The 9,609-nt window shown below is 50.2% G+C and overlaps 1 protein-coding gene across 5 annotated transcripts in view; it reads right to left on the bottom strand.

Annotated features, from left to right (window-relative positions):
- The window catches only part of ELN (elastin), a 69,548-nt gene that overhangs the window by 36,918 nt on the left and 23,021 nt on the right, over positions 1-9,609 (bottom strand). For 3 of the 5 annotated variants that reach the window (XM_027861968.1, XM_027861971.1, XM_027861972.1), the window contains exons 5-9: positions 6,392-6,421; positions 1,969-2,058; positions 1,771-1,818; positions 1,593-1,655; positions 333-380 (exon numbers count right to left, since the gene is read on the bottom strand). In XM_027861968.1, the coding sequence (XP_027717769.1) occupies positions 333-380; positions 1,593-1,655; positions 1,771-1,818; positions 1,969-2,058; positions 6,392-6,421 (279 nt within the window). The remainder of the gene's footprint in view (positions 1-332; positions 381-1,592; positions 1,656-1,770; positions 1,819-1,968; positions 2,059-6,391; positions 6,422-9,609) is intronic. The other 2 variants (XM_027861969.1, XM_027861973.1) reach the window with 2 other exon arrangements.

Genomic DNA, 9,609 nt, shown 5'->3' with positions numbered 1-9,609 from the left:
ATCTATCTATCTATCTATCTATCTATCTATCTATCTATCTATCTATCACTAGCTATCATTTACCAATCTATCATCTATCTATATCTTTTGGTTCTATGAAAAAGAGGGATAGACATGGGAAAAGAAACCCAGGACCTTTTTTTCATTAGCCTTATCACCAAAACTTGGAGGGAAAATTTCCTGAAAACCTAGATATGGGGTAGGGTTGGGGGTGATTGTGGCCCTGGTGTCTTGTCCAGGAGATGGCAGTGGGTACCATTTTTATCCCTGATACGTGGTCAAGACTCTGCCCCTCTCCCCAAATCTCTCCTGCTCCCCAGCCTTGTTCTTACCTGCTCCTGGAAGAACTCCACCAGGATACACTCCGGGAAGCCCTACACCTACAACAAAGTAAGTGAGGGTGAACAAGTAAGTGGTGTGAACAATTGAGTGGTGTAAACAAGTAAGTAAGATGAACCCAAAGACAGAAGCAAGAGTCATAGGGAATAATTTTGGGTCCCATTGAAGTCACAGAATTTTCCCTTCTCCCCAAATATACCTTGGCTGCCCCATCTCCTCAATCAGGATCATTTCTTGATCCCTTCAACTCTAACTCTCTCTCTCTCTCTGTCTCTCTCTCTCTGTCTCTCTGTCTCTCTGTCTCTGTCTCTCTCTCTGTCTGTCTGTCTCTCTCTCTCTGTCTGTCTGTCTCTCTCTGTCTCTCTGTCTCTCTCTCTGTCTCTCTCAATGATCTCAAGAAGGGTGCCATTGTCCCCTCTGATATTCTTCTCACAGGTCCCAGACAGATTCCCCACCTCTCAGCCCCACTCCCTCCCCAAGATCCACCCCCTACTTTCCCTAAATGACCTGTTAGGGATCCATTGTCCACAAATTTATCCAAAGTCTTCTGAAACATGTTTCTATTTCCAGTCTGTCCCACCTCCCCCGGTGACGAGTTCCAGATGTTGGCTCCCTGATATGCAAAGTAGGACTTTTTGTCCTAAAATCACCTCCCCTGAGCTGAGGGGAGGCTGGGCAGACAGGGTGGTTGAGCACAGGGTCTAGCACATAGTAGGTGTCTAATGAATGCTTGTTACTTGATTGCCATAAACAAAAACATTAAGTGTCTCTTGTCCTCCTCTGAGTTCTACCACTAACTCCTTGTGAACCTTGGACAAACTCCCCTCTTTCCCTGAGCCTCAGTTTCTTCCTCTGTAACATGACAGGGTTGAATTAAACAAGCAGATTTTATTGATTTTGTAACCGTGCTGTGAAGGTTTGGTGAGCAGAATCATTGTCTCATTTGACTTCTAGACAGCATAGAACAAGCAGGGGCCTTATAGGCTATTCACTCTAACCTTTTTATTTTATAGAAGAAGACATTGAAGCCTAGAGAAATTTAGTAACCTTTCCAGGGTCACACCGGCTAAATGGCAGAGTCTGGATTTGAACTCGGGCCCTTTGATTCCAAATACGGAGTATTTTCTGCTACATCACACCGCACCATCTTTTCAAGCTTTTGTCTCTGGACAGAAGGGACCTCAACGTGTTTGTCTGTCCTCACGGCATGGTGCCCCCAACCACGGCGCTGACCTCCTCTTGCATGTACTGACCTGGCACTTTCCCTGGCTTTCCTGCAGCCCCTACACCTACTCCAGTCTGAGGAATCACGGCACCTGGTGGGGGAGCAAGAGAGGGTGAACACATCAGAGGCAGCTCCAGGAAGACCCCAGATGCCCTTGGGCAATGATGCCCCTCGGTGGAGAAACAGACAGGACAGAAAGACTTTACCTGTGGACACTCCTCCGCCAACTCCTCCGACACCACCAATGCCAAGACCTGGAGAATCAGAGAAGCAGAGCATAGCTGCCTAGTCCTGGCTCTGCCTCTTCTTAACCGAGTGATTGCGGGCATGTTACACCAGACTGGCCTAAGGACATGAGGGCACTGCTTCCTTCCTCTGAGGGAGCCCCGCCAGGGAGTACTCACCAGCCTTGGCGGCAGCTTTATATGCTGCTTCTGCTGCAGGACCCGCCAGCAGTCCCCCTGGGTAGACCCCCCCTGGGAAGCCGCCCAGCCCTGTGGAGAGAAGCAGCGTGTCATTCCCACTAGAGGCAAATGCAGACATCCCAGAATGTGTTCCTGTCCCCAACCCCATGGGAGATGCTCAGAAACCACATTTCCTACACTCCATCCCCCACTCTTTCCCCCTAGTTCAAATCCTGCCAGCTGTCCGAATCTCATCTCTCCCCACTCCCCACCAGCCCTCTCTGGACTCTTTCAGCACTGACTCATTGGTAGTGGGTGCTTGAGTTAATCATGCACTGTCTCATCTCACTCTCTATTCAGGCTGTTAGAGTGAAAGGGAGTCCTAGGCTAGTCCAGATGTTCCTGACCTCTGGGGTCCATGGTAGACTTGGAGGAGACCATGAACACAGATGAGAAAAAACACATATTCTAATTTTCATTAACCTCTAACTGAAATTGAGCATTGCCTTCAACCACAAATGCAGGGGGCCATTGAAGCGGTCTGCAGGCTTTTATGAGACTGCCCAAAAGGTCCATGACACCAAAAAGATTAAGAATTCCAGATCTAGTCCTCTTCCTTCACGTGACAGTGGGGGAAACTGAGGCCCAGAGAGGAAAGGTGACTCGTCCAAGGCCACCCAGTTCTGTAATGGTATGTTGGTCCTTTCTCTCCACGTGGAGGGTAGGAACCATGTCTTGTATATCTCCCATAGGATTCTGGGATTATTTGTTATAATCAATTGACCTGAACAAAATTGAAAGGCAGAGTGATAGATATAATGCAATAATAGTAGATACAATGGTGGAATTGGCTCAGGAATTCCACCTGAATTCCTCTGACACCCAAAGCCAGTGTTCTTTCCCATGGTAGCTGAGCTGAGGCTTTGTTCTGGCCTCTTTGCCACCATCTGCTTTCGCCTGCCTCCTTCTCTCCCCATCCCATCTCTCTCTCCTCACTTCTGACCTGTCCGATTGCTCCCTCCATCTCCTGCCTCTCAGTTGGGAGCCTCGCTAGTTGGCCATCACCCCCAGACTCTGCAGTCTTTCTCCTTCCTGAGCTCTTTCCCCCAGCCTGTTGCTTGGGGAGTCCATCCATGAGCAGATTGAAACTGAAATGTTTATGAGGGGTGGAATGGGTCCCTCTGGCTCTGGTCTCCTTTCCCCTTCCAACATCTGGGGCTAATCATTCCCTCTTTCCCTGCTCCAGGCAGAAATTCCACTGCCTTTGGCTAGAGGAACTGATGGGCAACAGGAGTTCAGAACTGTACCGAGTTTGTTTTCAATTATGTGGAAAGACGGTCTTTGTTTTTCTTTCCACAAACTGGAAACACAAAGCCTGGGACTGCTGGGACCCAGGGGGCCACTCAGGAAGAGACCCAGTGGGGTCAGAGCCTTTCTAGTGCATTCCAGAAAGTGACTGGGATCACAGGCTGGGGGGGGGGGTGATAGAGAGCAGGAGGGATGGGAATCTCTGAACACCCGGCTGGCGTGTGGCCCCCCAGGAACGGGCCAACCTCCTCTGACTCACGTGGAAGGGGAATTATGGTATGTACTTAGGTACACTGGTTTTGGTTATGCCTTCTCTCTCCCATGCCGGTCACTCCATCGGGAGAGGGAATCGGCAGCACCCGTGGGACGGGGTCAGCCATTAGGGTGGGCTGCAGACCCCTAAGAAGATCCTCATTGGCCATGTCTAGGCAGCTGGGAGCTCAGCTCCAACACCACCTCAGTCAGGAAGCCTGCCTTGATTCCTTCAGAGCAGCTGTGATCTCCCCCTTTTCCTGTACTTTGGCAAACCACCCAGTACTCAGCTACAGCTTTTGGAGGGCAGAGGCTGATTCACTTTTGTCTTTGCATTCCCATCGCCTAACCTAATGTCTGGCACATAGTAGGTGCTCAAAAGTGCTTGTTAATTAACTGACTGTGTGATGTGTGGGGTCTTTGTTTCACCAATATTTTGGCATCTCTCTCATAACACGGGGCTAGGCACATGGGAAAAGCTCAGAGAAGGGATGAAAAGGTCATGGACCTAGAGCTGGAAGATGCATTGAGGTCAATGCCTCATTTTTTACAGATGAGGAAACTGAGGCCTTGAAACTTAACTGAGCAGGTAAGTGACTTGCCCAGAATCAGCCTGCACATCTTTCTGCCTCCAAATCTGGTGCCCCATCTACTACGCTGTGCTGCCTCAAAACCTGTCAATTTATCGTCCCCATCCTGGTCAAAGAGAAAGGAAAAAGAAGCAAAGGAGAGTTATGGGGGTGACCATGGTGGGGTCAGTGTCGCAGAAGCCAAGGGGGGGTTAGCCCTTGGTGTCAAATGCTGCAGAAGGGTCAGCAAGGGTGAAAGAAGGCCTTTGGGTTTGGGGCCAAGAGGATCGTGCAGATGACCTCTGATGGAGGCGTTTCAGCGGGGAAAGGGAGGGATAGAAAGAACACCGGGAGTGGAATCAGGGAGGTCCTCATCTGGGTCCTAAACTTCCTTCTAGCCTTTAAGGAAAAAGACACAAATGGGTGATCTCAGACAAGTCTCTCTGACCCACAGTCTCTTTCTCTTTAAAGTAATCACAACCCCAGACTCAGAGTTGGAAGTGATCGCAGAAGCTACCTAGCCCTACCTGTCCCTGACTAAGAATCACCTGGAGGATATCTGTCCATAAACAGCCAGCCAGCCTTTGCTTGGAAACTTTCAGTGACGGAGAGCTCACTCCTGGGTGAAGCCGTCCTTTCTCCTTTTGGACAACTCGGTCAGGAAGTTGGTTTTTTTCCTGACACCGAGGCTTACCTTGTCTCTTTGTAACTTCCACTGATTGCTCAAAGACCTGATTTTGGGGACTAAGTTGATTCCCTTGTCCACAGAACAACCCTTCAGATTCCCAAAGACTGCCATCAGGCATCCATGTGCCTTCTCTAATCTAATTATCATTAAGTCCTTCTACCAGCCTCAAGTCCTTCTGAGCTCTAATGTTTCATGTCCACAGCTCCTTCCAGCCTGGATATAGCTCCTTTAATACATGAGTCTATCAAAAGTAATCTCCATTTCTCCAGTGCTTTAAAATTTGCCAGAAATTTTCCTCCCCTGTCAGGTCATTAGTACAAATATTACGGCCCCATTTTATAGATGAAGAAACTGGGAGCCACAGATGTTAAGTGGCTTGTCCCAGAATTATCCCGTGAGTGAAGGTTGGAGCCAAACCTTGAGCCCAGGTTCATTGTCTGAGTCTGGTCTACACTGCCTCGTCTGAGCTGATAAGAGTCAAGGTGACTGCCAGAGAGAAGCCCATCGAGGTGCTCTTGGAGTCACAGAATCTTAGCTCTGGAAGGGACCTGAGAGGTTTCCTGTTGCTCGCCCCCACAGTGCTCTGGTCTTCTCTGGCTGACTAGAGATGCCAGGCCCGTAGGACCAACATCTGCCAATGCTCCTTCAGAACATGGAGTGCCTGTCCTCTTCTTCTTCCCCTAAGGACCTGCCCTAAGGGAGGCTGTTGGTGTCAGAGGAACAGCAGGAAACTTGCCCAAGCCTGAACTCTGGAGTCAGAGGACCTGGGTAAAAATCCCACCACTGTCACTTATTATCTCTGTGACCCTGGGCAAAAGTCACTTCACTTCTCTGGGCCTCAATTTCCTCATCTGTAAAAGAGGAATCGTGATACCTGCCCTCTTGGTTTTGGGTGACAAGACAATAAAATGGCAGAAGCTGGGAAGAGACTTTGGGGAGGAAATGTGCAAAGTGTATTATGAGAGTGAGGCCTCGTTTCCCCCTTCGGTAAAACTCTCTGGGCCAGCTGATGGCAGATGTTGTTTTCCTAGGACTGGACCTGACTTGAGGCCTTTGAAAAGGAAGGGGAAGATTTCCCTTAGAAGAGAATGGTCATCTAAGCTCCCTTGTTGGGGCTGCTGGGGATTTGAAAAGGTCGAGTTCAAGGTTTGTCTGGGTTCTTCGTAGATGGCCATTCTAGATTCTGGAGTCCTTCTTGAGGTCCCACCACCACTGATGTCTCTTAGGATTCAGCTGATGGATAATCTCGGGGGCAGGGTAGGGAGGGAATAGAACGTCCCTGGGTAAGGCTGGAGGCTGCCCTGACTTCCTCTCAGGGACGGGAAGAGAGTGGTCCCTGAGAGGGAAAGGGCTAGCCTTTTCTTCTCTTCTGCCATAAGGAGCCTCCTTGTGTTATGTTCAGCCGACAGGGGATGGATGAAACATTGGGAAGTCCAGAGGGGGCTCTAGGGAGTCACTTTGTTTCCAAGGGAACAGACCCCCACCCCACCCCCAAGGGAGCAGGAGAAGCTCTGGGCCACCCTCAGTCCTCGCTAACGTGCCCTCCAACCTCAGTGTGAAGATAGAGTCACAGCCTGGGAGAAGGATGGAAGGGTCTTAGACTTACCACCCCCAAGTCCAGCAAGACCACCAATACCTGGAAGGGAGAAAATGATTGAATGAGATGAGGGAGGGAGAGGGAGGATGGCCAGCAGGACCCTCCGCCCCCCCCACTTGAAATCAGACAGGCTTATGGATACCCCTCCCCCCAACATCCCTCTCCTTTCCTGGAAGCAGCCCTCCCTCCCTTCTACTGTCTTCCTCCCTCTTCCCCTCCCTCTCCTTTGCTCCTTCCGGTTCTCTCACTCCGCCTTTCTCTCTCTTTCCCTCATTTTCTCTCACTTCCTTCCCCTCTGCATTCTATTCCACTCTTTCTACACGTCTCTTTTCTCTCTTACATCTCTGTCTCTCACTCACTCTGGGAGTCTCTGTCTCCTTCTCCATGTCTTTTTCTTCCTCTCCATCTCTGTCTCTTCCCTGCTATCTTCCTCTGACTTTGTCTTTCCATCATGGTCTCTGTCTCTGTCATTCTCTATTTGGCTACCTCCTTCTCTTTTCTTCTCTCTGTCTCGGCCCCTCTCCAGCCTCTCAGTATCTTTTTGATGTTCATGTGCTCCCTCTCGGTCTTCCTCTCCATCTTGGTCACTCTGTTTACCTGTCTCTCCCCACTTTTTTCTCTCTGCTCCTCAGTCTGCCTGTCTCTGTCTCTCCCATGTCTCTTGTTCCCCTGTATTGTCTCTGCTGTTCTATGACTCTCTGCCCCTTTGCATCTGTATCTCTGTCGTTCTCTGTCTCTGTCTCCACTCTGCCTGTCTCTCCATCTCTGTGTCTCACTACTGTCTATCTCTGTCTCTCTGTCTCTCTGTCTATGCCTGTCTTTCTCTCTGTCTTTCTTCCCCACTGTCTCTTTTCCTCTTTCCTTCTTTTGCCCCTGTTTCTGCCTGTGCTTTCTCTCCCCCTCCATATCTGCTTGTCTGCCTATCTCTGTTTCTTCCTTCCCTTCCTTCTGTCTCTGTCCCCATCTCCATCTCTGTCACCACTCTGTCTCTCTCTGCCTCCCTGGCCCTCTTGACTCTACTCCACCCCATACAGGAGGCTGGGAGAGGCCAGCTTCCGGCTCCTCGAGCCCCAGACACCCCAGGCTCCCAGCTACACAGGGCCTCTCACCGTGCCATCCCACACTGTGGGAGTGGCTTATGCCAGGCAGCAGCTCAGCTCAGCTCAGCTCTGTGGACACCAAGCCCTGCTGCCTGCTGGGGATCCCTGGCACAGGTCTGCTCAGGGGGTGGAGGAGGAGGCAGTCAGTGGAGCTGAGGCAGCTGTGATCTCTCCCTCCCTCTCACCCTGAGCCAGGGGATTAGTTGTTCCCAAGTCCCAAACATGCAGCCCAGCCCCAGGAAGGCCTCCAGAAAGCAGGCTCACCCAAATGTTACCACTTCAGGCTCTCCAACCCTAATCCTCAGTCTAGAAGGATCAGAGGCACCCAGATTTGGGAGCTTGGAGGGATCCCAGCCTTCTCAGTTTACAGAGGGGGAAACCAAGGTCCATCAAGGTAAGGGACTTACTCAAGGTCACACAAGTCAGAGACAGGATTTGAACCCAGATCTCTACCTCTAGCGCCAATGCTCATTCTATTGTACCAGACAACCTTGAGAAGTCATGGTGTCCACACCTCTGCCTTGAAGCCATTCTGGACTGCACAGTTATGTTATCAATTATCAATTTATATTCACATTGCTCCTTTCATCCAGGGCACACCCCACTGCTTTCCTTATGGATTGGACTAGGGGTTGGTCATTAACTTGAAGTATGTGACTTGGGCAAGGAGTCTCAACTCTCTGCTCCTATACGTATTCCATTATAAAATAGAACTAATAATATCTGCCCCAATCACCTCTCAAGGATGCTGGTAGAGATGCCCTGTCCTTCCCAGGGAACAGCAGGTGGGAAGCCAGGGGTAGTCATCTCATCTGTATGGTTTTCTCCTCTTTAAAAATGAGGGGGTTAGGGGCAGCTAGGTGGCTCAGTGGTTAGAGCACCGGCCCTGAAGACAGGAGGACCCGAGTTCAAATCCCGCCTCAGACCAAACACTAGAAACTTACTAGCTGTGTGACCCTGGGCAAGTCACTTAAACCCAGTTGCCTAAAAATAAAAAAATGAGGGAGTTGGAGATGCCTAGCTAGATGGCTTCTAGGTCTGGGATCCTATAAGCTCAGAGCACATGTGACCTTGGCAAACTCACTTCCCTTTCCTGGGCTTCAGTTTACCCATCTGTAAAATGAGGCAGTTGGACTTGATCCTTGCAATGCTATTCATGAGCCTGTGCGCCTGCGCCTGGAGGCTGGGGAGCAGCCCCAGAAAGCATCCGTGATTCGCCGGCGATAAGGCAGCTGACAAAGGCTGGGTTTCTCCCTGGCTTCCTCCCTAGCTTCCAAAGAAATCTGAACCGCTTTTAGCCCCTCCGGCACTGAAATTCTGCTGTGGCTCCCAGCCCAGATGGATTTTCGAGAGAAACTGAATCCAGGTGTTTTTCAGAAGGTTCATTTGCACTTGGCTCCCCGAACAATGGGATGTTGTTAAGAGGCCCCCCCCCCCCCCCCCCGACATCCTGTAAAAGCTTGAGCCATCTCAGACCTCCGCTCTCAGAGACAGGTATGGATGCCGAGCACTAAGGTAGCACCAAACCCCGTGTGGAGAAGGTCTCCCTCGAGGGGAGCCCCTGGCAACTCCCCAGTGGAGGGGCAGTGGTGCCCAGCTCCCATCCCCATCCAACACGCCCTTTGAGCCTTGCTTACTCTTTTTTTATCAGCACCCAGTGTCAGGAAGACCTGAGTTCAAATCCAGCCTCAGACATTTACTAGCTATGTGACCCTGGGCAAACCACTTCTGCCTACTTCTGTTTCATCTGTAAAATGGGGATAACAATAGCCCCTACCTCCCAGAGTTGTGTGGATAAAATGAGATAACATCTACACGGCGCTTTGCAAATCTGAAAGCACTCTAAAAATGCTATTACTATTGTTGTTGTTATATGCTGCGATCGAAAGTGTTAGATTTGTCAATGCCTATCTGTCTTTGGGTAAGCTGCTGCCCCTCTCTGGGCCCCAGTTCCTTCATCTGTAAAATGAGTGTGTGGACTCGGTAGCCCCAGCAGTTCCTTTTATCCTAAATCTCTGATATGGAATGCATAAAGTGCTATATAGTCATGCCACTTTGATCAAAGATCCTACAGACAGTAACAACTTCAGTCTGCAGAGAATTTCCAGATGCCTCATTTCCCAAAGC

Source organism: Vombatus ursinus, unplaced genomic scaffold, assembly GCF_900497805.2.
Source record: "Vombatus ursinus unplaced genomic scaffold, bare-nosed wombat genome assembly UNPS02014768.1, whole genome shotgun sequence".
In the NCBI taxonomy this organism is placed as follows: Eukaryota; Metazoa; Chordata; class Mammalia; order Diprotodontia; family Vombatidae; genus Vombatus; species Vombatus ursinus.
Note: the sequence above shows the minus strand (reverse complement) of the source record. Positions and strands in the feature narration are given on the sequence as shown.